At 41.3% G+C, this 27,975-nt stretch overlaps 1 protein-coding gene across 6 annotated transcripts in view; it reads right to left on the bottom strand.

The window, feature by feature from the left end:
* Positions 1-593: 593 nt before the first annotated feature.
* Positions 594-27,975, bottom strand: part of DLGAP1 (DLG associated protein 1) — a 395,903-nt gene continuing 368,521 nt past the window's right edge. For all 6 annotated transcript variants that reach the window (XM_088173596.1, XM_088173605.1, XM_088173604.1 and 3 more), the window contains 5 exons: positions 27,136-27,227; positions 18,566-18,984; positions 9,446-9,537; positions 7,470-7,622; positions 594-4,624 (listed from right to left, as the gene is read on the bottom strand). In XM_088173596.1, coding sequence (XP_088029722.1) covers positions 4,415-4,624; positions 7,470-7,622; positions 9,446-9,537; positions 18,566-18,984; positions 27,136-27,227 — 966 coding nt within the window. In that variant the 3' untranslated portion in view covers positions 594-4,414. The remainder of the gene's footprint in view (positions 4,625-7,469; positions 7,623-9,445; positions 9,538-18,565; positions 18,985-27,135; positions 27,228-27,975) is intronic.

The raw sequence follows: 27,975 nt of genomic DNA, 5'->3' as shown, positions 1-27,975 counted from the left end.
ACTAGGCACTACAAAGTGAATCAGGACCTGTTTAAATACTGGTATATCCATGAACAACATAATCCAGGACATGTTTCTGTGGGATTTGGTGACTGTCTTTATTTCACACAGTGGGAAAAACCCTGTTTGGAAGCAGGATTCCAGTGAAGGGAAAGTTAGCTATGCCTGCCAGGGATCTCTTTTGCCCCCAAAAATTCAGACATCACGGGACATAAGCAGAAAATGAAAGGGCACCAGCGAGGGGAAAACCAAACAAGCTGGGGTCTTCTTGCCACATCTTTTGAAGTCCCCAGTGTAACTCCTGGCATCTTCAGTGGGGTTTGGCTGGGCTCTGTGCAGAAGTGCCTTTGAAGATTTTGCTAAGGCTCAAGGCCTTGATCAATGGCAACTTTTATGCCTGTGAGCAACTCTGTGCAGATGAACACTTCCAGGGTGCTCAGCAGGATGCTTCGGATGAGACTTTGCAGGGCCGGTCTTAAGCAATGAGAGCCTAAGAGAAACATTCTGCTTGTCATGCTTTTATCCTTGACCACATCAAATGAAATGCCTTGGCAGTTCTGGAAGAATGAATTTGCATTGAAAACCCACAGCTCTTACAAGCAGTGCATTAATTATTTTATTAATTTGCTCTTTTTACATTATGGGAAACATTCATCTATTTACATTTTCCTGTCCACACACAAACCAGATAGATAATCGTATGGAAACCCAAATCATTAAGCCATAAAAACACTCTCCTCTGTCTAAAGGCTTTCAAATTTGTGTATTTTGTTTCAAATCAAAAACATTTTTAAAATCACATTTGGGAACGCAGGTAGGCCAGTGATTTACATTCTACTTAAAATATGCATTTGACCATTTTCCTAAAAAAAACCAAAACAAAAATCAAAAAACCAAAACCCCCAATAAACTCACAAAGATACAGTTTAAATTAAAGTGATAGTGCACATCAAAGCATTAAGGGAACACCAATAAATAAACTGAAATATATTACAAATAAATTATTTCTATTTACCTTTTCAAATATTAAAAATCTTTAATCCATTTCTTCATCTTTCTTTACAAAAAGATTATGATAATTTTATGGAAACATCTGCAAAAAATATAATAAATACCTCTTTTATTTTTTTTAACTTTTGAAGCAGGAGACAAAAACCAACCTTTTCTAAAATTTCCCCCAAGAAAAAAAAAGCAATCGTTTAGTCCCAAAGTGAAACAGAATATAGGCATTTTTAATATACACTGGGCAGTTTAGACTAAAAACAAATAGTTACAAATTATACTAAAACAGATGATGGAGCAACTATACTAGCGTTAGTGTTGGTAAATGAGTCAAGTGGTTAACTAGTGGCATCCTATGGGCAGAATTATTTTATTTATTTTGTATTTTCTGGTATTGGCTGTATTTTTAATATTTTGCTAAAAAACTAGGCAAACATTATAATAACCTCTCCAGTGCCAAATGAACTAACAAGCATTCAGCTAAGAATAAATTCATTTAAAATAGATACAAAAAATATTCTATGATATACAAATACAATAATTTGTAATGTACAAGACTAGATAGTCTTCACTTTTCTGCTTTTTTTAGGGGGGACTTGCTGGATATGAATTTCAGTAGCCACTTGTCAACCAAATCTTAACTCATCTTTCATAAAAAGTTCACAAAACTAAGTCTGCGACACAGTTGTGAATGTGGACTCTCACCTAGGTACTGCTTGGAATACTTCAGTACAAATGAGTTCCAAATAATTAATACTTCCTATGACTATATATGCTCAAAAGTGGCAGTTGGCACTATTACATACTGCAAACACGGTGATGTTTTGTTGCTGCTAAAAGTTAAACGCAGTGTTTCAAAACTAGCAAATACACTGGTATTCAAACGCTTAGAGGGTCAAACCTTTTGAAGCTCCTGTAACATCAAGCACTCTAGAGTTACACTGGATTTCTGATTACTCTAGTTAAAAGTCTTTTATATATTAAATTATTAGCCCTTATCTTGTAAACCACAGCAGTAAATATTTGTGCCCTGTTTATAAAGACATAGCTCAGATATCGATGGCTTTGAGAGGTAGCAAATTCTCTAGTGGTTTTAGTATGCTCTCATGAAAATACTTGGTGCCAGAACCTATTACCTCTCCTATTTTCTCGAAGAAAATTAAATTAGCACCTGGCTATGATGTCATAGGAAAAGAAGCTGTCTGGCATGGTCTTGATGAATAGTTTTAGCAAGAGCTTAACTTTTCGATGACGATTTTCAATGCTTTTTAAGTGCAAGCTGCAGAATTACGCCACATGTGCAGTGGGGTTTTTCACTGCTTGGACTGTCCATACAGGTTGAGCAGCCACGGGCACAGCCAGCCAGCAGCAAGGGCTGCCAGCTGTGCCCCTCCATGGTGGGGCTGTCCCTGTGCCTGTGCCCACTGGGAGCGGAAAGCAGCCTGCCTTCCTCTCCCGCTTACCCCTGCCCTGGCAGACAGGGTGAAAAGCACGTAGGGAGCAGCAGAGAAGTCTGGAAACCATCCCTGCAGGGCTGCACACGCACTGAGGACCGCGCAGCGCTCCTCTGCTCACACCAGCCCTGTCACCCAGAGCAGCCCTGTCACCCAGAGCAGCCCTGTCACCCAAAGCAGCCCAGGCTAATTCTGCTGGCAGCAGCACATGCCAGTTAGGCACGCGTGTGCGCACTCACACACGCTCACACGCACGCACGCAACTCGCTTTCAGCAACATGCCTGACACAACTTTCCTAATGTTGGCACAAGAGATTCCAGTAGCAGCGTGGTCAGCATCATTCCTCATCAGAGGAGCTGGAGGACAAGCCCCTGGCCCAGCCAGAGGTGGCTGGAGGGGACAGACACACAGGACTTCTGACCTCTCAGGCTCCTCTCCAGCCCTATTATCTGCCATTTCCGCCCACTATTAATGAGCTACTTAGGATGCATATTTTTCGTGATTGCAAAACAATGGCAGAAGCCAGGGTAGGAAGGCTTGTCGTGAAAAAGATTAAGTTCATATTGATCCCATAACTTGTGAAAAATAGTCTATTGTTCTTGTTCAAGTGAGTACTTTATACTATTAAGAGGAGGCTGAATTAGAAATTTACTCCTAAATATGGACGGTTTGGTGATAAGCAGTCTGACCTGTAGCATATAACCAGCTGTGGATAGAGCAAAGCAAGCCTGGCCTGGAAAAGCATCAGAGGCTCCACGTACAGTAATTCACCTACAGGTGTCCGTGTGTGGCTGCGCGGACGTATGAAATTGGATGGTCCCACCGAGATTAAGACATCAACAAAACCAAACTTTTTTTCTTTTTTTTTTTCTTTTTTTTTCTTTTTTTTTTTTTAACCAATATAATCCATACAATACAATACAAGAGGAATTGACAATACAGTACAATTTAAAAAATTCTTAATACTTGGACAAGAAAATCCTTCTTTCATATTATCTCTTCAACTGTCATTGCTTCTTATCTCCTTCCTTTTTACTCTTTTATTGCCTTTCAAAATAGATTATTTCCCTGGAAGATCGAATTTACAATCTTCTGCTGATTGAAATGTTTAAGTAGTGATTGATGAAATAAAAATGAGGCAGTTTGTGCAGCTGTGAGTGTGCAGGTATCTTTCCACAGGATCTTTTATATCCCTCACCATCTCACCTGTGGGATATGCTTCCACTTTTTCACCTGCCAGAGCTGTGGGGTTTCTTTTTGTTCCCCCCTCCCCGCTCCCACCCAAGCTCCCTCCCCTTGTGTGACTCCTTAATTCAGGTGAAAATGTGATTTGGAGGTTTAGAATAAAGTGCGCCATCTGCTTTAAAAAAAAAACAGTAATAAAAAGAAGGGAATCCGAGCCATAGCTCCTTTCATCTTTTGTGAGGAAGACGGCAGAGTCCGAAAGGATCACCCTGCATGACTGAAAATACCAAAGTCCCCTACAGTTTGATATTGCTGTACACTGGGTAACAGACTAGCTTTAGGTCAACTAAAGATCATGAGTAAGTTAAATGGAGCATCTACTGTACAGGTGCGCGGGTGTGTGGAGGTCTGAGTGCTGCGTTTATTTGTTCCAAACAGAAAAGAAAAAAAGGATCGTGCTCGTTTACATGAGGCAAAGTGGCAGCATCAGTACATGTGACAAAGCATCGTGATGACATGGGCGAACCTTCAGAAAGCAAGGGTGGTTAGAGGACATCTCTCGGAGGACCGACAACTATGCCACGGCAGTGGAGTTCACTGGGAGCATCGGGGCAGCTGCGTACAGAGAGAGGGGAGGGGGAGAGGAGGGAGAGAGAGCGAGAGAGAGAGGAGGAGGTACAAATACTTTGTGGTGACCTTGAGCAGGAGCCTAGAGGGGCAGATTATACATGAGGCTTGTCTTGCCAGAGAGAGTCCTCCCAGTTGGATCCCTTCATAGCCTGGTCTGGGCTTCGGGGATGTATATCTCAATGCTTTCGGCGCTCTCGGTAGCTGAGTTCTGGCGGACCGATGCAGCGCGCTTGGCAGCCATCAGCCGTTTCCGGGCCTCTTGACGCTGCGAGCTTTCCAGAGAGCGTTCTCGTATGAGTGGCACCTGACCTTTCGATGGCTTCTTTGGCACTGGAGGAGGGACCCTTCTCTCCTGATCAAAGCAGAAGGTTAATGGCATTATACAGCTTCTCAGGGAAAGGCGGGAAAAACTAGGATATATCAGTAGTTAGAACACACATTTTACCTAAGGTTTGTTAGCTCTTATCTGCCTTTCTGTCTTCAGTCAACTGGCTTTTGTGCTCATGGGCTCATAAACATAGGGCAAGGGCAAAGGGGAGGGGAGGGCCGGCCGCCGTGCTACTTCTCCTCGGGGACGGCGCTGCCAGGGCCGAGGCCCCACCGCTACCTGCTTAATGCCAGGGACTGGGAAAGACACCGACCTCCCGCCACCGGCGCAGCCGGGAGGGAACTCTGGAGAGCCCCAGCTCCTGGGCCACCCTCTTCTATCCGTGCATAGCGCTAGATGCTCCTGCAACACGGAGGTGCCATGGCTTTGGCGCTCCCAAATGCAGATGGGAGCTAGCTGTCTGCAGCTGGTGCATCAGAATAAGCAGTTTTTCAAATAAACACCACATATTTATGTATCTATTTTGTAGCAGTTTAGTGGCTGCTCAAAAATCCCACACTCTGGGTCTCGCTGTGCAAGCTCATACACTCTGGCCTCGTGCTAAATAGGCATGAAGCTACATTCAGCTAGAAATAGAAAATCTGGTAGGAAAAACTTAAAAACCGTTAATAGAACATGCATTAATCATCATGGTGGCAGCTAGCTCCAGATACGTGACCAACAAGGAGGGCTTTTATATATATCCTGGTGCATGTACACACACATATATACACACACACGAAAAAAAAACAACAAAAAAGAAAAAAAAGAAAACACACCAAGAAAGAAAAACCCTCAGAGAGGGATCTCTCCCGCAAAAGAAAAGTGTATTCAGAACTGAATTTCAGGCATCCACAAAGACTTTGTCAAGTTAATTAGATTGTCTTTTAAGTTACATCCCCTTCCAACTGTGAACACGGTCTCTGAGCGAAGGGATTTTATCACACTACAAAGGTCCCATTCTGCCCTTTCGTTTTCTCTCATGCTGCTCACAACAGCTTCCATGGCTCAAAATATAAAGGTGCTTAGTTACACTTATTCATACTTTGCTTTTTCTCTCCATCCAAGGATTAATCTATGCTGCTTAAAAAGAGGCCAGTGGTAAAGGCCAAAGGCAAATATCAATTCCACAGAAAGTTTTTTCTTCCTTTTTTTTTTAATCCTTTTAAAGAAAGGAGATGATCTGTTTCATCTAAAATCATAGACAAATGCTGTTGAAACAGGAACACAGTGTAATTCTTTAAAATCTTTACCTTCCTACTGTAGGTCCCTTTCTTCAGCACTACTTAACTTCCTTTAAACCGTTATAGTCTTCTTTTTGTTGGAAAGTCTTTGAAATGTTTTTCAGAAGCAAAGAAAAGGCACATTCTTTTTCAAGGAAAGGTCTCATTTCTTACTGCTGCAATTGCAAACACTCAGCCTACCCACTTTACTGTAAAAACTAATGAAAGACCATATACCAGCATTTCTGTGCATGCATGTTTGGCAGTTTAAACTTTCTTTTCTGATAGATACTGGAAAAAAAAAGAAGATAAGAAAATGACTTGCCTTCAGTACCTTGGACTAGGAAAACACATCCCCATTCATTCCCCTACAAAACACACTAGGTGTGCACAAATGGTGTGAACATGGCACTCCTAAGTCAGGAATGAGTGTTTAGTCTTGATTGGAGGAGGAGGAATAGTGCTACCAGCACTGCCTGTACAAGCTTCCTGCTGCAAGATTAACGGGGTTTGATATTATTATGGTTATTTGTCCAGAAGAAAACACCACTTTGGTCATCAGCAGCCAGCTGACCGTAAGCTGGGGTAGCCAGGACTTCTGTCTGAGTCACTGCACCTGTAAGTCATGCTCCCCCTCCTTCTGGTGACCCTACCTGTTGGCTGTATTCATTGCTACCAGACCAGTCACAGCAGAAATTCAGCCACCAAATTACATACCTATAGGAGTGCGACATTAGACCGTTGGTTCCTCTAGGAATGGGTCTGTGCTCTAGGGATTTTCTGAAACATTTGTGTATTTTGGCTCACCCAAGTGCTGTTTGTCTTGAGGTGGATGGTGAGGAGAAAAAAAAAAAGGTGATGGTGCCAAATGAGAATGCAAAGTGAAATGTGACTCACACTTGGAGATGTGATAGTTTTTCATGGTGACAGAAGAAGACTACATTTACCAAAAAAAAAAAAAAAAGAAAAAGGAAAAAAAAAAAGAAAAAAAGCCCACTAAAGCTCCGGATGATTTTTATGCTACCTCAGGCCAACAACAATACCAGGAAAGTGAATGTGTTTTTGAAATCACCCATTTTAAAAAAGCCCAAAATAAATAAAAAACGAACAAATGGACAAAAAAATGTCATTTCTTCATGTAACATTTTGGAAGGCATATTTTTGATATTGCTGTTTGTAATCTGGCTACCAAAGTCAGCGATGGTTACAGTGCTTCCCTAATTTTTTCAGTAACACAACCTAGAACTCTTGCTGTATGCAATAATATGAACCGTAAATGTGATTTATTTAATTTTAAGAATCAATATATAAGGCAGTTCCTTCCAACGATTTATCGTCTAATATGATTAAATGTAAAGCTTAACAAAGTACCACATTCCCATTATCCGATTCACAAAGACAGTTTTGGTTTAAAAATATGCCTGAAACATATTACAGATAATATCCCAGATGATTATTATGTAAACATTGTTATTACAATGAAATTAATTTGATATGAGCTTCATTTCACATTTTTATCGTCAATGCTGTAACACAGAAGCCTATTTAATCTGTCCAGTATTTGTGCAGGGTTTTAAATGAAGCATACAAAATCTACAGTGTTCTACCTTCTTGTCATGAGGATCCATCTGTTTCCAATTATTGGCCTTTAACTGATGAAGTTCATCAAATTTCATACTAATATTTTCTATGGACAACTGCAGCATATCCCAAAACCCTGCTAAATCCTGGGAGGTCGGCCGTGGATGTGCATTAGGATTCTGTGCAACAGAAGAAAAAAATATGTTGGCTTTAGTACTTCTTAATGTAAAGCATTCGTGCAAACGGTTACAAATCTCACTAGCAAAGCAGTTTGAGTAGATCCAAGTGATGGGTGAGACCCAGAGAGAGGAGCAAAGCAAAGCATTACTTACTGGCAGGTTTAATTGCGAGGAATCTGGTGTGGAGTTGAGCTGCTGTGCCCTGCAAACACCCACTCACCAAAATCGGTGGGTACCCCCCACAGACCAAGGGTAAAGGGCCCCTGTGGCAGGATCTGCCTAGAGATGCTCCTGGGCACAACTGGTGGCCATCCTATATGTACTGAAATGAATTGCCAACCTCCACTTTCACGAGGAAGGATTCCCCACCATGTTCACACTTGTAAAAAAGAGTGGCACCTGAGGAAATTTACATTTCCTGCATGTGCAATAGTGATATGTGTGAACACTTTTTCTGCACTCTCAGAATGTAAGGTTCACAAAAATACTAGGTAAAATTGTCTCCTGTACACCTCAGGCCATTTTTTTTTTTTTCAGAAGACTACATGCAGAAGCACAGCAAACCCATTTTTACAGTCAGATTTTTGGGAAGAATGAAACTGGGACACAGGTGGGGAACACTGTTTTGCGTGTGCAAACTCATCAGCCCAAGAGCATTGCTCAGAAGAGCACATCTGGACAGTCAGCATCTTCAGCACAGCTTGGGCCAGACCCAAGAAATCCTGTCCGTCCTTCTGTCCCTTCAGTGCACCCCAGCTCTGAACACTTTTTGCATGCAGTGGGCGTACACAAAACCATCCCTGCTTCACTGGCAAGGCTTATATGAGGGAAGGCTTTCTACAGGATGTGTCTCTATAAGCTGCTTCCCAGCTGGAACTGTTTAATTAAAATGAGATGTTGTATACACTCACTTCAAGCATAGTTTTTCATAGATGCTGAGGAGTTCCTGCACCAGTCAGCAGGGTTTCATGGGTGCTGTGGCCTTGTTAGATTACATTGATATATTCTTATTAATTTTGTTGTTAATAAATAAATTACTAGTAGCACCTTGCATGATGTTTTACATGGCTCAAGTTTTACTTTGCCTTTAGTTTTCTTCCTCTTCAGAAACAATAAGCCCAAAAGAGTCAGTTGATTACCTCATAAAATTTCTATTTTTGCTTTTCACAGTCACACTGACAAAGGATTTTGGTAGGATGATTATACCATGAAAGGTGCAATTATTGAAAACAATAAAGTATATATTTTTAGAATCATAAGGAGACGAGAGATTACACTTCAATTCCTAGTTTTTCAGTGCTTGACTAGCAATTGTAGGTTGATATTTGCAAAGATGTGCAAACAGAATACTTTTCAGTTTTTATATTAAGAATTGGAAGTCTTATTGAGACAGAGCCATTTTCTGTTGCATTTGCCCACTTAGGCAGATTTTAGTCTGGTGCTTGTTTCCCAGGAACACCTGGGAAAGCCCAGCTCAGGAGATTTCTGATCCACCCTCAAAGACCTTAAGGTGTTTTAGCTATCAGTGCTCCCATGAACTCGAGGGTCAAGGGACAGATCCTTGCTCCTCTGAGGTCAGTAGCAGAGCCTCAGTGATAGTTCATCCAAAGGTTTTGCCTTTATTTTAAAGCTCTCAAGCTGTTGTGAAACTCATGCTGACTCTGACAAGTTTGAGTTACTCCCAAATTCATATCAAGGCCTTTACTGGAAAAACTGCCATGTTAGTCAGAAAATCAGTTTAGTTTATGGAGGATTATTCACAAGTTTAGTAAAAGGCACATTACATTACTATGACATTAGTATCTAGCAGAAAAATTACATACCAGGTTTTCTTCGCAAAGTTCTCTGAACTGGTAAAATTTCTGAGCCATGAGAAGCTGGGCACTGCCCACTGCAGTTCGAATTTTCCCTAAAACTGAGAGAAAAAGAAGAGTAAGTCACAATGTTTTCTTTGCTGCAGGCAACTAAAAGCCTATAAAAAGAGAGGAGAAAGCTGTGCAGCAGTCAGCTCTGGATTTCAAAAGGTATGTTATCTTTCAGTCACAAAAAGAGAAAAGCTGATTAATCTAAGGTCAGATCTCCACAAGGCAAAAAATACGTAAAAGGTTGCTGCATCTTATTCTCATTCCTCCAGTGAGACCAGTTGTAACCAGTTGTAATGACAGTGTAAACGTGGCTAATCAAAAGCTTCTGCAGGCTGTATAGAAAGCTCACCAGAAATGTCACCACTCGTGACACTGCTCTGACCCAGGCTCAGGCTTTGAATACAAGCCCAGCTCCCTGCACAAGGAGATGCAGCTCTCAAACCCTGCTTGCTCCTCCAGCTCGCTTAGCAACTCGGCCCTTATTGTCAGGTGGAGCTGAGTGTTGCTCATCACTGTTTCATTTCACTCCAGTGAATCTCATCTGGACCTTCTGAGTACTTTCCATGAGCACAATCCAAGGCTGCTTCTGTTTTAGAATTAAAATGCCCAGGAGTACTTCAGGGAGCAGCGGCACCCTGGCCTCTCCTTCTTGCTGGTGACTTGGAGAGAGGTGTCAGAGAGTCCTGGTGCAGCTGACTGAGGACTCTTTTGTACGGACAGCTGGGTACTTATTGCCCCTTTGGACTGACCGAGTGCTGTGAAGGGCTGCAGTGAACCAGAAGACAGCCCATAGTAAATGCCTCTGAATAAAGCAGGGGCTCACACTGTTTTGGTTGCATTCAACCTCACTCAGACACTGGGATTTTACAAGGGGCTAATTGGGAATACACTGCCCAAAACCGAGGCATAGACTGACTGGTGCATTCCGAGACTCCCTGGGGAGTTCTGGTCCAGGGGGAGATCCTGTGTGTGAACACATGTGTATGTGTGTACCTTTGTGTGTGTGAAAAAAGAAACACGAATGTAGAAACACACTGAAAAGGCAGACATGGCCTCAGCTGGCAGCAAGACAGTGAATCCAGAAAACAGAATGTGAATTTAGGGACTGCTGAGTGAAAGAATTGATGCTGTGAGCAAGAAAGCAGCTACTGATTTGTTTGAGATTTCACATGCTCAGAAAAAACCCCAAAATTGTCTTTAAAAAAACAGGTTGGCAACACAGATTTATCTGGCTCCTTCATTAATTCTCCCTCTCTGCTGGAACAACTTATTATCTCCAATTCTCTTGTTAACAAGTGATTAAAAATAATTTAAATTAATTTTTTAAATATTACCACTTCCTTAATGAAAAACATGAATGGCAGCCGCTGTGTCACAGTTCTCACTATCATTTCTACTCAGAGATATTTGTATTGCCTCAGCTCTCAAATAGACACAGCAACTTTTCCATGACAAATTTACAGCCTGGATATACGAGACAGGTGAAGGAGGAATAGGAAAAACAAACAGATGAAGTGGCCAGCTCAAGGTGAGTGAATTGTTGGCAGAACATAGAAGAGATACTGGTCCTGAGCTGTCATCTTCTGCACCATCCCTTGGGCACAGTCATTTTTGTATAAAAGCTAAGACAGCATTAACAGAGCTCCCCCGGGAAAATACTGCTAAGTGTTTTGATTTACCACAATGAAAAATAAATAAACACATACATACATAAATACATGCAAGTTTGCTATATATAACCCCTTCTAACAAGATTTTTAGCATTTCATCTGTCCTGTGACTGGCTGCATTGCTGGCTACCAGAATGCCACCATGCAGTGCTTGGTAAGAGAAGGGCCTCTCCAAAGGTTTGAGTAGCCACATGCTAAGCAGACTGGCACAAATACTCATGATAAACTGAAACTCGATATGCAGTAATATGAAATCTCTGTTCTCCTCCTTCAAGGCAAATGGTTTTTCCTCCACCAGCCTCAAAGCTCACTTCTTAAGGCTGTTGAAGGAAAAGTGGGATGTGGAGTTCATTTATACTTCAGACATACAAAGGCGGGGGGGGGGAGAAGGGGGAGGGAGGAGAGAGTCTTTTCACTTTTTTTTCAGAACCTATACGAGAGAGCTCTGTGAACACACACAGAGCCCAGACTTTCATTTTGTTCCCAGAACTCAGCTCAGCACTGCCAGGAAATAGCCATGAGCTGGAAGATTCACTAAGCAGAATATTTTCAGCATATTGCGCAGGGAGTTTTGCACACAACTCTCATTATTGTTAGCAAGGCTTGCGTGTCTAATTCTATGCGCACAGTGCTGAAAATGGACCCCTTGGTGTGTCTAGTCATTTATGCAACCCAATATGCAAACCACTCAACTGAAAGGACTTTTCAATAGTAGGAGGAGCTACTCCGAGAGCTTTCATGTGGTTCCCATTGTTATGAAAACTCTTCCCACTGAGTATATTTGGGAACAGCTGCCTCATCTGGAGCTCGGCCACTCTGACGCTTCCCAAGACTTGAGAAGGGGAGAAAAAAGTCTCTCAACTTCTTGAGATTAAGAAAAAAAAAAAAAAAAAGATTAGGTGGGCTTTTCCAGGAAACCTGCACCAAATGAGTTGGAAATCACATCCCAAGCATGAAGAAATGTATATACAACTTGGTGATGGATAGGAATGTGCCTCTTTCTTTTGGGGAAGAAGAGCTTAATATTCAGGGATCTCAGCAGAGGGAAAAGGAAGTCCTTGTCCTTGGCTGCCTAGTGACTGGCTATTTGCCTAAAAAACATCATCCCAGCTGACTGCGGGATGCATGCTGATGCTGCTCTCTATTGTTGCCACTTCTGCTGTAGCTGTGACTGTATCTAGTCAAGTGTCACTGATTCCTCGCCCCTCAAAGGCACGGGGTCTGTTAATGTGCAACTCCTCAACAGCCAACTCTGTCACGGAAGTTAGGGGGGAGAGAAAGACAAAACACAAAGCATGCAGAAAACTGAAAGGAATGTCTCTAGAAGACACAAAACCTTATCAATAGCCCAAGTCTTGTTTCTAAATCCAGTTACTTCTAGTGTTTCAAGGCACAGTGCTCATTTTGCTTACTCAGTCAAAATCTCTGGTGCTCAACAGAAAGGCCAAGGTGTAGTGAAAAATCGAAAGCAAAAATAGACCAGTAGCTTTTCTTAGAAGAAAAGACTGCAAGGCTTGAAGCCAAATACCAAAAAATAAATGGAATTGCAAAGATAATACTCAAAACAAATCAGAAAAGAATCAGAGAAATCTTTAACAGCAAGAGAGATGGAGTACAGGAGGAAAAACACATAAACATTCAAATTGATGCATTCAGCTAATAGGATACAAAGAAAACATATAAAACCAAGCAACAAAAAATCCCAATCCATCAAGATGCAGTCATAACGGATTTAAACACCTATATAATGTTATTCATATCTGCTTTCTGTTCCATATAGGGCTATACAGCACACTCAGCACTGTTGGACTGAATGCCTTCCAGTAATGCATTAAGCAACATTATTAACATCCATCATCTGCTTTGCTGTCACCCCTTCCCCAGAGGGAGAAGTGTGTGTACTGCAGTGTTTTGTTTTTATAGTTTGAGTTTTTCCCTTTTTTTCTTTTCTCTCTTCTCGCTTTGACCTATCTTCCTTGTAAATCCAGTTCTCTCCTGTGACATTTTTTAAGACATGGACAATTTCTTGAAGAACTTAAAGCTATTTTGATGGAATTCAGCTACTGTGGAATGCCTCCTCACTATTACTGTTCATATCTAGGAGTCACAGAATCTTATTCTACGACAGTCACATGACAGTGAATATCCTTGTGTCTTTAACCCTTCAACATGTTCGTCTTTTAAAACATTCTTGAAAATAGTCTTGGACTATATGCTGTTCAAGCAGTAAGTTCTTGCTTCTCTTGGTTCTAAGAATTGCATAGGACCTGTTTTGAAGTTGTACAGCTCTATGTATTTCCCTGCTCCTTGTCTTCATTGGAAAATAAATAGGCAAACAACAACAAAAAAGAACTGTGAACACAAGTAAAAAAAATAGTTATTGTCTTCTGCTCTAACTAGGAAGGTGACTGTGCGTGTAACAAGGATAACAAAATATAAGAAAATAACAAAACCCACCTGAAGTTATGTGAAAAGTAATCACATAGAAGCCAGGGGATTTTTGAGAAGAGGCAGCATAATTTGGCCTTAAAATCCCAACTGATGTATTTGCATTTGAACTTTGACAGGCCCCAGGGTCTAACAAGTGACAAAGGAAGCACTTTAGGACTCAGACTATCGAATGCCCTTAATGTGAAAACACCTGGTTGATAGGCAGGGTCCAAGATAGGGAACAGAATACCAGGGACTTGCTCATTGCCCCAGGAGCAAGTGGCAGGAACAATAGCTGAAATTACAGGGACACAGCCTGACATTTGCGTTGCAGATGTTGGCTGGGCACTATGCATATGAAGCAATCCTGACACAGAGCTGTCACAATCCATTTCCAAACCAGGATGGACCAGCATTTTAGCCTATTCATGTTGACAGACCTACATTTAAATAGCACCGAGCATGACAAAAGCCAGGAAATTCAAAGTTAAAGCTACTGCTCAGGTCTTAAGCTCAGCTGTTAAGGAGAAAACAGCCAAATGGAACAAACTAGGGAAGGAACAGTCCTTTCTTTGAGTCATATATACTTATAGGAGTGATCTCATTGAAATTAATAGGGCTGTCTGAATGAGCAAATGCTGTTCATTTGGATTAAAGCAGTTTCCATGTGTTCTCCGACTTACTTGGCTTTTATTAGCAAATTTAGGTTTTTTTCCCCCTAACTAGATCGTTTCCTTGCTTGTGGATTTCACTTTTTGCTTGCTAGCCTCTGGGCACTGGTAGGGCTTTCCTTGCTGGCTTTCCTTTGAGAAACCCTCTTGTATGAAGTCCGTTCTAGGGACAAAACAAAACCAGAACAAGAAAAGGGTGAGTTGGGCGTATGGCCAGCGGCACGTAGCCAGGGGGATTCCAGCAGGACTCAGCCACATGTCAGGCTGGTGGCCATCCCTCTGCACGGCTGCCCCAGCCCTCTGCAGGATGAGGCTGTCTCACTCCTTGGAATGGTAGAGACCAGGATGGTTTGGAGAAGCTCTGCAGAGGAATAGCAAATGGTTTTCCATGCTTATGGTGAGAGTGAACACATGGATCTGTTTTTCTTTTGCCATGCACGACTATTATGAAAAATGTACCTTTTCCTAGACTTTATTCTCTCATGTCTAACCTTTACTTTTTATGTTTTCTTTCGAGACAATCGAAACAAACCAAAGCAGCAGACAGTGTGTAGGCATTGCATAATTTGCCAGAGGTGGATGAGTCTGTAGAGGCTCTGCTCCTGAGCAGTGAGGTTCCTGCAGATTTGAGGTCAACCTTTATTCACAGACTAGCCCAGAGGGTTACCATATACACACAAGAGAGTTATAATGATATGTCTTATGAGAACCTTGGTTTTCTGTTTTAGTTTTTTGCTTAATTGGCCTGGCTTGTCTCGCCACTAAACCCACATTACACCTGACTTGTGATGAATCAGGCCTGCTGTTTGCTTCCGATGGTTATCTTTACACCAAAGCCACAGTACAACCCCATGTGAAAGAGAAACTTCTGGGGGAGGCGGCAGGGGGAGGCAAAATGGAGCTTTCTGCTTCTTCCAAGAAAGTCAATGCTCTGTGTGAAATACAGACAGCAAAAAATACCCCTCCAAAGACAGGCCAAGGCCATAGGAGTATTTTCCTGTACCCAGCACTTCTGGTGGGAAAAAAGCAGTCAGAGCTGTGCAGGGAGCCAGGTCTGATGCTGCTAATTTTGTATTTAAATGGTGACAAAAGAGATCTGAGACAAAAGTCACCAACAACTGTGGGGAGGCTGTGACTATTTGAAATTTTGCAGGGGAGAGGTAGAAGAAGCAAGCAGATGGTTGAGGAAAAAACAAAAAAAAGTCAACCGTTGATTTCACTTGAGGCCTGATCCAAAGCATCAATCAATTTTCACAAGGTGTTTAGCCTCAGATGTGCAACATCTTTTCTTTTTTTCTATGAGAGCCATAGAGTTTGTAGCCAACTTCCCTGTAACTGCAAAATACACCGAAATCATATCAAGTATGTTAGTTTAAAGTGTGAGTGATGTTCATCTGCCTGTCACACATGCTGTGGCTTTATCAGAAAATGATTTCAGATAAAACCAGAATATGCTATACAATAAATAATTCATGGTGGAAGGGAAGCCACATTTCTCTCTATATTGGCATTTCATCGTGCAGCCGCTGAACCACAGCTTGTTTTTATACAGGGCAGCAGACTCCATTTCCCAGCTAGAAACATTCAATCCCATCTGGTAGATTCATTCCCAGCTAGATAATACCCCACGTATCCATGTAACATACAAGCCACTGTCAAACAGCAGCGAGCCGTCTCCCCGAGACAGCTGTTCCGCACAAGGGCCGCATTGTCTGAAGGAAGCGCGGATCGTTTTACGTGGAGCGCCGGGGGGATGAGCCCTCTGTCAGCTGCCATGGCATCGAGAAAACCTCGCTCATCACACGTTCTCCTTATTTTGTTATCTGGCCAAACACATGCTGGGGATGTCAGGTTGGAAACAAAGGGTGCATTCCCTGCTCTGGTTACGTTTCATTAAGGAAAGCAAAGCAAACGCACCTCTTCTCCTCCTTTCCTCTCTCTCTTTAAAGTTTATAGATCTACAAAAAAGGCGTTTCTCGGGGCAGGGTTTGTAACAACCAGGCTTTTGTTTCTGGCACTGCTGAGCAGGCAGAGTGGCCCCAGCCATATGCTTTTCCTTGGCACCAGGTAGAGTGGGACGTGCTGAGCCGCAGCAGGAAGCGCTGCGCAGCCTCTGTGGGAGGCAGCTGCCACGTGCCACAGCAGCTGGCAGCGTCACACTGAAATAAGAACTGCAACAGTGGCTACCAAACCCAGGTGACCCTTTTCCTCCTGCCATTTCCAGTGCTGGGACACATGCCGGGTGTGCTGTGAGGAGGCATCGGGAATGGCCAGCCTAACCATTCCTTTATCTTCCCCATAACTGACTCCTCCCACCGATTGCTCAAAAAGCCTATAAAACTGTCTTATATCAAAGACACCAAGGCATTGAGAGAAAATTCGGTACAGATATGTATTTTCTGCATCTACCACCCTCGTAAAATTCACTTCATGCTCTTTTCCTACCACTTTATTGGTGCACCAACTATACCTTGGTGCACAAATTAAATATTTATAGGTTTTTCCAGTATTATCAATTCAAAGAATTGAATGGGTTAGAGAGGATCTTTAAAAATCATCTAGTTTCAGCCCCACTACCATAGGCAAGGATAACTTCCACTAGACCAGGCTGCCCAAAGCTGATCCACCTGGCCTTCAACCCTTCCAGGGATGGGACATCCAGAACTTCCCTGAGCAACACCAACCCAGTGCCTCACCACCCTCATCACAGAATATATTTTCCTTATATAGTCTAAGTTGTTATGACTTATAAAAGTTGTGTGTTTCCTGTTTGTTATGTGTTCACACCTCTTCTTCAATCTAAAATGTCATTGTTCATGGGGCTTATTTCTTCATACTACATAAACAACAGAAACCCTTTTATTCTGATACATATTCAATCAGATTTTTGAATGCATTGATGGTGTGAGTTAAAAGTGAAATTCAAGAATTCTAGAACCTGGGAAATCTGGATCTGCTTTTAAGGTCAAACCTTCCATATATTTTCTTCAGAAGAAATTGTTAGCCTATTATATAACATAAATTTCATAGAAATATCTTTACATATCTTAAAATTCAGGTTATCTTATACTTGCCATTAAAATAAATTTCCAGTTGCTTACAGTTTTGTCTAACTTTGACTAGATTATACCTTTTCATTCACTGGGTTGAATGGAAAGTTACAGCAGAAACAGCTTATACATTTCTAAGAATTTTTTTCCAGTGTTGATTTCTTTCCTTTCATAAATCAAAACCTTTACATTTCAAAAGAATTCAAACATCTCTTTTCTTGAGTAGAAAGGTTAAAATTTTTTAAGAAGTAATTCTGGAGCTGAAGTAGTATTCCTTGCTTTGGTAGAACCTAATTTGGAAGTTGGAAAAATATTACTTGTATATCCAGGAAAATATGCTTAGGCGTGCCTAAATTATAAAACTGAATTCTCCATAAGCAGCTGCTCCTTAGTGTTTCCCAGAAACTCCTTTCTAAAATTTGAAACAGCTTTATTTGCAAGGAGCATGTTTGTAAGCTCACAGGTTAACCTCTGCCTAAAGTTGACAGCTAGCAATAGTACTGTTCCTTGGAAGAGAAATAAATGGAAAAAACCCTTCCATTTTTACTGGGAGAAAAAACTGTGGACTGGGAAACACATGCTCAGCCCTTCTGCCCTAATCAGAGTGACCGAGTAAGATGTGAACTACTCAACCCTTCTGAGTAATGGAGGTTTACTAGACAACCTTATTACCTTACAGGTAGGTTAATATTGCTGATAATGGTAACAGCTGAGAGGTAGTTTGCATGAATGTGTTTTTTTATCACACAATATGAAGAGCTTGTTTTATTGGAGGGAGGCTGGAGAGGGGAAGAGAGAGAGAGGACAATTTGGAAGCACAGCTGAAATCTCCTTCAGTAGGGAGAAACATCTAAATACTCTTATGCCAATCACCATCTGAAAAGGCAACTGAAATATGAATTTAATTAAAAGGAACTACAATCTGTTAAACTATATTCTAAGGTTATGAGAAGTGATTTCAAATAAAAGAGTTAAGAAACATTAATACTACAAGATCCCTAACCACACTCTCCTAATTATCCGTTGAACTATGCAATCCCAAAAGCTAATACCACTGGAGTTTCAGAAGTGCCAAGCATTTGCATTCCCTGTCAGCTTTAATAAGGATTATTACACACATACATACAGTCCTTTTGAGAATCACGACCATAGCTTCATTAGCTAAGTAAGAAAGGGCACAGTACAGAATTCACTGGAGTAAATTTGGCCTATATTAAATACTTTGCAGTTGCAGTATTATTGTGTGTGGTCACTTACTGTCCTCAGGTAAGTTGTTTTCACGTTCTTCTCTCTCCATCTGTTGGCACCAGCCCTCCATACGATCTCTCTCTGCCTGAAGTAGCTTCAGAAACCAGTGGCCATCGCGTGGGCACACTGACCTTTGAACAGCTTCCAAAGGATCTTCAGTAATAGAGTCAATCCATGGGTCAGGAGGAGGTAAAATTGACGGATCAAAATCTGTCTCAAAGTCATCATCCACTGCACATGCATGGTAATGGTTTCCTGACCCTTGTATGCTAACAGTAGAGGTGCTTGCATCTCGGGAAAACTGTCTTGATATTTGTCCAGAACATGTATTGTCCTCTTGAGGGTCGATTATTTCAAAGTTCTCATGGAAATCCAGGTCTGCTTGCACAGCTGTTGTTACACTATTAGATCGTGTAAACCTGCGAAAGCTTTGGAGAGCACAAACAGAAAGCATTTAGAAAGTTTTTTCTAGGTAACTCAGTATGGAAGACTTCTTAAGATTCTGTCACTCTTCCTAAGACTGGCAGTCACACATAAGATTTTTTCCTCATTGCAAGCAAACAAACAAGCATCTCTCTTTCTCCATGTAAGCTCACTGTTTATTGAGACAAGGACCTATAATTTTTATGTGGTTTAACAAAGCCAGAGGCCAGCCCAAGAGAGAGCTAACAGTGCCAGTAGCTCAGGATTTTAGGTTACTGATTAATGAAAAGTTAAAGGGGCCCAATTTTCAAAAGTGGTTTATCTTTCAAATTTTAAAACTCACACCCCTTTGAAGTTACACATCCAAACTCACAAGCCACATTTAAAAATCATACATGTGAAATCAGTTAGATACTAATACCAATGAGTCTACTACGTATGCAATATTGTACATTCCATTTATACATAGAAAGTACTTTTAACTGAGATAAGTATTTTTATTGCTTCTGCGTAATTACTCTTCATAATTATAAATCTGCTATCTCTCACAATTTTACTGCTCATTACCAGTGTCCAGACACTCTATTTTTCACATTCAAACTTCATTTCGAAATGTATCTCTTTTTCACCAAAGCTAGCCTGCTGGCTCTCTGTGTTGCCCTCATTGTGATGGCTGCTCTCCTGTGAGTAGCTTCCTCTCACCTTGCAGAGTTCCCCTGTGTTGAGGCATCTGAGGGCTGAGAACAACCCTGAGGGTGAAGGCAAGAGCAGAGGACAGAGAAGATTTGGGGATTTAGGATGGGGTGGGTTTTCTTTATCTAAACAGCACCTCAAATTCTGCAGTCTGAGGCATCTGAGTGAAAAGGCTGACAGAGAAGAAGCACAGAGAAGTGTAAGGAGAGAAAGACGACCAATGCTTTTGCAAGGGGTGGTAACGAGAGCCCCTTTAATCAGCAGTGAATTGTGGAGGGCTTCAGTGGGAAACAGGTGAGGCAGACTGCTCTCTTGTCCCATGATGAAAAAGAAGGTAGAACCACAAAGTAATTAACGTAGATGTTTCTTAAATCAGTAATATTTAGGGTTCAAAATTAACAGTTTTGAACTCAATAGGAACAGATTCCCATCTCCTCTTCTTACAAATCCAGGATGCCTGTGTACTCATGAAGCCAAGTAGTTAGTCTCCTATTTGTTCTCAATCTCATGTCTACACTTGAAACTAGTCTTAGGACCCATTTCCCTGTGATATTTTGTCTGTTTTGCCCTTGCCAGTTCTGTTTTTAGTTTGTGCTCAAGCAGCAGTGAAAATGCTGAAGAGATGGTGGAATGGATGCTGGGCACCATTTCACTTCCTTTCATTTATATTCCACTTTCCACTAAAGAGCAATAGCCAGTTAGACAAGTACTGCTCAGAGCAAAATTTCATCAAGTGTATTTAGTCTGCAGCTGGTGAGGGAACAGATGGAAGGATGCTGAGGGAGAATTCAATGTCCTATATACCTGGTGCATCCAGATAGCTCAGGAGGACTGCGAGGAGGAGGATTCTAATAGGTCCTGCTGATAGAGGAAATTAATGGCTGTTGATCTGGGGCTTTGAGTGGAGTAGAGAAAAGCAAAAACAGAAGTTGAGAAAGGTCCTCCAATAAAAAAAAAAGGCCAAATTCTTCTGCAGAAGAAGACTCAAATTAGCATCTCAACCATACTAGTCCCAGGAAAACTTTAATAATAGATTGTGTACATATTTTTTAAATAATCACAAACATTTAACAGACTGCCTGCTGCTTGCAGTTCTTTTGAAACAGACATTGTTAAATTATACAAAAGTCATGGTTGTGCCACTGTAGCTGTGAATGATATGCACCAGCAAACTGAAAAATAAAGTGTGTGCAGAATTCTTCAACTTGGTAGTATTTATCCTTTGGAAAGCAGAGGAAAGCATTTTGCTATGGACTCATACAGCAGAAAAAGTTAGGAAGTGAGGACAAGGGTCACTGAGGTAGTGGAATCCCTTCCATAGGAGAAAAGGTTTAGAAAACACATGGCTGAGGAGGACTATGAGAGATCTATGAAATCCTGACTGGGGGATATTTCACCATTTTTCTGAGTGCAGTAACTGTGGGGAGGAAGGCAGCCAGTCGAAAGGCTTAGAGGTCTAAAGATCTACATCTGATGAAAGGAAGTAGTCCTTCACACAATGTGTAGTTAAATTGCCACAGAATCCTGGAAAAAGCAAAGGTAAAAATAGGTTCAAAGAGAATTTGATAATTCACAGGAAGAGCCATTACACATATTTGGCTTAGGAAGTCCCTGAACAACAGAATACTAAATTAGGAATGTCTACTGGGACAAGTAGTGCTTAGTTCAGACACTTTACACACAGTCCTTTATACTTTTCCTAAATATCTGCTACGGGGCCCTGGCAGAGTAAAGCTGTCATAACTAGTATAGCGATTAGAAAGGCACTAGCATTAAGCTGATATTACAGTGAAAGTCTATTGGTCCAACACATATTAGTTTTTTTAGAAATTGCTTTAATTTGACCACCAACCTGACTAATCCCTTATCTGCACTGAAATACACAGACACACACACAAAAACATGTGTGCCCACACAGGCACATGCTCACTGAGGATTTCTTTTTAGTCATTTAGTCAGGGTTCACTGAGAGCCAAGGCATTAGTCCATAGTGTACTTTTCCACACCTTCCATAGCACGGGTGAGAAATGCAAATGCCTTAGTCCAGGTTTGCTCTTCTCCATGTCCTTACCTCCACGTCACAGCCACCTTCTGCTTTCTCCAGTGCCCTAGACTCTGACACTCTTCTGTTTCAGATGACCACTTGTGTTTTCAGTTAACACCCTGGCTTTTCAGTGCACGCCAAAACCCAAATGTGAAAGCATCAAAGCCTGCTTGACAGGAGGACCTATTGCTGGAGGCTCCACATTTCAAGTCTTTCAGGAGTGTACTCTTACTGGGTTCAGTATGGGCTAGTACCACCAAACCCAGATTCTGCTTAACAAATAGAATGACCTACATTTTTTTGTCTTTGTTTTATCTACATAATAGTATGCTACAGGTTTGCATGACAGTTTCTTGGCACTGGATCATGTAACTTATCTGTCTTCAAAAGAAAAACAACTTGGCAATAGAATATAGCATCAGTTCAAAATTTAAAAAATACTTCCAAGGAAATGTATTTTGAATAAAATGGAAATGCAGGAAGGCACTTACTATCTGCCTGTCTCCAACTCATCCATATAAAATGCCTAATAGTTGGTAATTTTAGTCTCTGAGAGAGCTTCCTCACTCATTTCCAGGATGTTTTACTCTTACAAAATAACATTTGTGTCCCACATTAACCCTTTTTGTTTTGCTCTCAGTTATAACTCCATACTAGAGGAGAGCTGTTGAAGCTGATGATTTTTGCTACTTCTACCATATAAAACATTCACAAGTCTAACTTTAAAAAAAAAGAAAAAGTCCAAAATAGAGGTTTGCTCCTTCTTCTGCTTTCAGGCTTTGCACTTTTGTACTCAGTTGTGCCCTGCAGGCACAAGGTGTAATAATTACAGCTTCAGAGAACTGCAGGAGATATCTGGCCTAGAGTGCAGAAAGCCATGCAACCTCAGACTGGATAAACCAGTATGGAGAACAACAGAATTATATGTTTTGAACAACAATACAGTCACTTGTTGGCATTCAACTCTCAACTTCTAAGTCTTTGGCTTTCTTTTGCAAAACATGTTTGCAATTCAGCTTGGATAACTTAACTTAGATAACTTTATTTGTTCCTAAAAAACCCCTCAAAACTGAAACCCCAGAAAAGATCTGGATTTCAAACCAACTGATGCATGATCAATCTTACAGGCGTTTAGGTTAAACTCAGCCTTACTTTACCCACTGGCTGTCCTCCTTCTTGGTGGTGTATTTCTCTGCTAAGGCTGCAGCTGCTGTCAGCAGAACAAAACAAGCTGCAGAAGGAGTTAGCAGATATGGCACCGTGTTTCTAATGGCAGGAACAGTATTCCTGATCCAACCCCCTTCCTTGCAGCAGCTCATCTTTGTTCATCACGTTGTCTTATGCTGGTTGGTTTATTTGTTGCTCTTTTACCAGCTCTTGGCCTTTGGATTGCAGAGCAGAGATGCTGGCTGGAGTGCTCAGCCTCCCTCCAGAGCTTGGTCTGGGGCACAGAGGCCATTGCCAACCAGCAGCGTGTGATCAGAAATTTATAGACAATTCTGCCAAGGCCAGGCTTGCAGCAGCCCACCAGCTGGCTGGGAGCCACCAGGGCTGTAAGCATTCCCTCAGGTCACACACAGGCAGCTGTGGCCAGGGAAGGAGATTGGCCCTGTCAGAGCCAGGGCATTCTTTGCCTTTTGCTCCAGCAGTTCCTCCTCTGAGCAGGCATGGGGTAGGAGGAGATGTGGAAAATGAGTCCCACCAATGCGGGACTTGCCAGAGGAACTGGTGTGGGTTGCAAGAGACATTTAAAGGTCATTTAGTCCAACCTTGCAATGAACAGGGACATCTTCAACTAAATCAGGTTGCTGTAAAGACTGCAGCATTGAGAAGTGTGAGTTAGACTGTGAGACTGGCCTATTGTATAGGGAAAATGCTAAAACCTGAGTATTTTTTGCTGGAAGTAGGTAACCAAACCCAAAAACCTACAGGAAAAAAACAAACAAACAAACAAACAGAAAAAGATGAGTTTATATAGTAATAAAATGCAAAGATGTGAGGGGTATTTTTTTCCTGGAAGAGGCAGCATAGGGTTTTTGTTTGATTGTTTATGTTACCATATTGTTATTTCAAATTATTCCATGTTCTACCATATCAGGAGTTGTGCTGTGGTAGGATGTAATTTGTGTATCAAGATCTTGTGGTAAGACACACTCTTGTGTATCAAGATATGGGGGCACCTTCCTTGGTGCCCCAGAAACCAGAGAAGACCATCTATCTACTGCAGTCTCCTATGGGGGTGTTCTTACTCCATAAATTACCATTGTTTCAGTATTAAAAAATTCTTGTGATGGCAAATCAGGCACAATTACCAGTGGATGGTACATCTAGAACAATGAGAGACAATTTTGGAGGTGAGAATGTAATAGGAGGAGATCTTGGGCAGGCAAGATAAATTTCAAGAGAGACTAAAAATGATTTCAGAGCTATGGGACTGGAAACCCCTTGTTCAAGAAGAATGCATTCTAATTGTTTTTGGCAGAATAAATGATTTCTTTTTTTCTGCTTCAGTAGAACTGATTGACTTCTAACAACTCGATTATCTTCTGTAAGTGAGGAGGGTGGTCCCTTGAGGTCGAGAAGAAGTTACAGGTAGAAAGAAAGGACAAACAAAAATGGACAGAAATTGAAGTGCCCTGAGATTACATAAATGAGTTTCATTAGGTTCACTTTTCAAAACTGGCCTGGAAGGAAAAAGAGAATAACATTTTGGCTAGGGTTTTGTCACCATCATGATGAAGGTTAGGTGAGAGATAAAAGATTAACAGCAGTAAGATCATGAGGTTGTAAGAAATGTGTCCCAATTTCTCTCCAAGAGAAGGACTGGTCAGAGTTAATCTATAAATGCTAAAAATCACAGAGCTGCAGGTAGGGAATAGGTATGAAAAATACTATTGAGAACCAGTGGCATAAAGAACTGAGGATAAGATAAATAGCAGCAATGGGTCCAGCTGTAATGTGGTCAGGTAGCAGGAAGCACATTTATCCTTTGAGCAGTACAAGAGGAGGAGGCAGACTGAGGCATTTGTCTTGGCAGGAGGCCCATGATACAGATACAGAAAGTGAAGGGCCAATGAAAAGTCTGAGGCAAGATGGAAGATTGAAGAGAGAGCTGTCCTGTGAAGATGCTCTGTTTTTGTACTACTTAGATCAAGAAATGGAGGCAAAATGTTTTGCTTACCTGGTCCAAACACAGAAGAAGGAATATTTAAAAGGACATGAGGAGGTAAGACTTCCTAGTGTGAGAATGACAATCATATAAGGTGAGGGATAGGGGAAGGAATGAGCAGGAAGCCAAGAAGAAGACTGAAAGTAGTGGTAGGCTTTTGGTGCATTAGGCAAAGAGCTTTCTTGTTTTGTAACAGTGTAATATTGTAATAGCGTAGACTGTCAAGGAAACATGATCAATTTACTGTATTTATCCTTCTTGCTGTGTCATTCTTCTCATTTTACATTTATTTAGTATTTCTGAAGCCTGGGATATTTTTAAGAACATTAATTTCTCAAAGATTCAGCTAAAAAGGCCTTTCTTAGGCTTTGCAGATGTTATGGTGCAGGGACAGTGAAGAATGTACTGTATTTACAATTCTATTCCTGTAACAGATAATCAATACATTGTGCTCTGCTGTGTTATGGGAAAAAAAAAAGAGAATAAGTGCCCAACTGTGATGATAAGCCCTTTGTGTCTTGAGTGCACTCATTTTCTAGGGATTAGGGGCTGTCCTTTATCAGCCAGTTCACTTCTGAAAGTCCATGATAGATTGCTGCTTGCCCGTCTGCTCCAAACACCAGCAACCTCAACTTTATCAGCAGGGAAACCCCCAAACACAGCTGTCAGTAAGTAATGCAGAAATACTGCTTTCTCAGGGCAGACTCTCACAGGCAAATCTTACCTCTTTCTCTGGGGCAATAAAAACTGCAGCAGAAAGAGGACTTTGGAAGCAAGGTATTTACAAACAGCCATTTCTTTCTTTCTTTGCGGGGAGGGGGAGGGCTGGGCTTTTGGGGTAGTTATTTCCTTTGTGCCCAGGCTGAAGTGAAATGGTCCTTCAGCATCCATTCTAATGTGCTCATTTATCTAGTGCTGAAGAGTGGTGGGTAAATGGGGCTAAGATCTAACACATAAAGAAATGTCTGCCAGCAAGAGATGTTTTAGCAGGTTAATGAGGAACTTGGTAACAGCCTAGCAGGGTCATTGCAAAATCACATTTCTTTTTGCTGAAATCACTTTAGCCTTTTAAAACCACAGGAAAATGGTCTGTTACTTTACAAGGAGATTTGGTTGAATTGAAAATGGTGTCGATAACCTGCTAATTTTGAGTATTTTTGGCAGATGTAGGAAAAAAACAGCGTGAGAATGGACATCTCCACTGGCTCCTGTAGTCAGCAGGCCAGAGAAGGGGAGAGGGCCTAAATTTTATCAGCTCAGATTTGCTGCACCCAGGTTTTCTCTGGAGAAATTACAAGGAAAACTTCTCTTGCTGATGTCATACTGCACCGAGGCTTCACCTATGACACAGGAGGGTACTGAGAATTATCAAGAAAGTGGCTCTAGCATCCAAAAGTCACACTGTGCCCAAGTGGCCTTGAGAAAAGAGAAGCAAGACTTGTGTGGGTGCTTGGAACAACACTGGGCAGGCCTGCACACTCAGGCAAGGGGAGAGTCTGGCTTTTCTTCAGCCACCGAGTCCACTTTTGGGAAGGAAATAAGATCTGCAGTTGCGGTCAAGCACTCAAAAATTTTACGTGTCTCCCGAGTGCTACCCACGGTTATGCTGCCCTGCAATATAACTGCAAATTCATCATCAGGAAGAAACATAACCCTTACAGACAGCTGCTCTAGTTTATTTTTTCTTTTAAATTTTTTTTCTTGGAGGATTTGTTTACTAACTCAGGATATACGGCAGATTGTATAGGGAGAACAGTTTTACAGGCTTGCTTTGTAATCTCAAAATTTTTTTTTTAAGGGAGCAGAGATGTCTGGGTGAGATACCTGAGTAAAAGCATTCCGTTTGGCTCTGCCACTGCACTGCTGCATGTGGCTGAAATAATTCTGCTGAAAAACAAGGCAAACTTTTCCTCATCAGTTCTATGCTGCTGCAGCCATCCCAAGACAAATACTCCAGCTGCAACACTGTTCACTCTTTAGGTAGATTTTCTGGGGAAAAAGAGATTATTAAAAGTGTATGAGCTCTCAAAATGTATGGCACTTCTCTTCCATTTCTCTCGCTGATCCTGAAAAATCCTCTCTGAAAAACAAGAGCTACAACATTTATAAGACTCAGCTTTTCAGCTGGGTGATCTAACAATTCATCCAGGAAACAAGTTTATGTGGTCATGTGTGCAGGAACTAGGGCTCTTAAAAATTAGTTGCGGCATAATTATTTACTTTAGAAAAACAGTATTAACTTTAACTCACCACTTCTCCTCCTCTACTTGAACTCCTATGGACTGGAACTTACTGGTTGCTTTATTATCACCTGGTATGGTGGATTCTTCAGCACCATCAACCTTAAAAAATAACAAAACATGACAGGTAATAAGAATGTATTTTAGCAGAGATATCACCTGTCTGCTTGCAGTTTCTGTGCACCTTAACTACTGTCTGCACATAGAGCTAATACCATGAGTTCCTTCATCTAGTAAGTTTCTCTGTGCTATGCTCATTTCTGATGTTATTAGTGAATATTCATCACTTTTAATCTATAAAACATTTCTGGTAAGACAATATTCAGCCTACAACATGCAGGTGGATTTTATCCAGTATTTTATGGAGGCTGGATGCTCACATTTGTCAGAGGACATCTCTGAGCAGCCGAAGCTCCAGATATTGTGCTTTACCATTTGTTTGATTTTACCTTCTATCTGTACATGCATGCATATATGAACTCATATCAAAATTGTGTATTTTGTTTAAATGTTAGTGCCTCAAATCAGAGCACTGCAGAAAAAAAGATTTAAAGAAAGCAGATATGAGTCTTAGATGCATTTTCTTTACTGCTTCATCTTGCAAACAGGTGGTGCCCAGGAGCACGGGCTGGAACTTAATCTCCATCTCCAGCTCCATGAGGAGATTTGTGCCAAAGGTATAAAGTTAAAATTTAACCACAGATGTGTCTTTGAACAAAATCACAATATTCTGCATCCGAGCAGCGTAGCTGTTAATTCCCAATGCTATATATAATATAGATAGTTATACAAGAAAAACATTTTCCAGCAGACAGAATTTTTGGGCCATAGCACTGTCATGAGGTGATCT

The sequence above is a fragment of the Sturnus vulgaris genome, chromosome 1 (assembly GCF_052056855.1).
Source record: "Sturnus vulgaris isolate bStuVul1 chromosome 1, bStuVul1.hap1, whole genome shotgun sequence".
In the NCBI taxonomy this organism is placed as follows: Eukaryota; Metazoa; Chordata; class Aves; order Passeriformes; family Sturnidae; genus Sturnus; species Sturnus vulgaris.
This window is presented reverse-complemented; position numbering and strand designations above follow the sequence as displayed.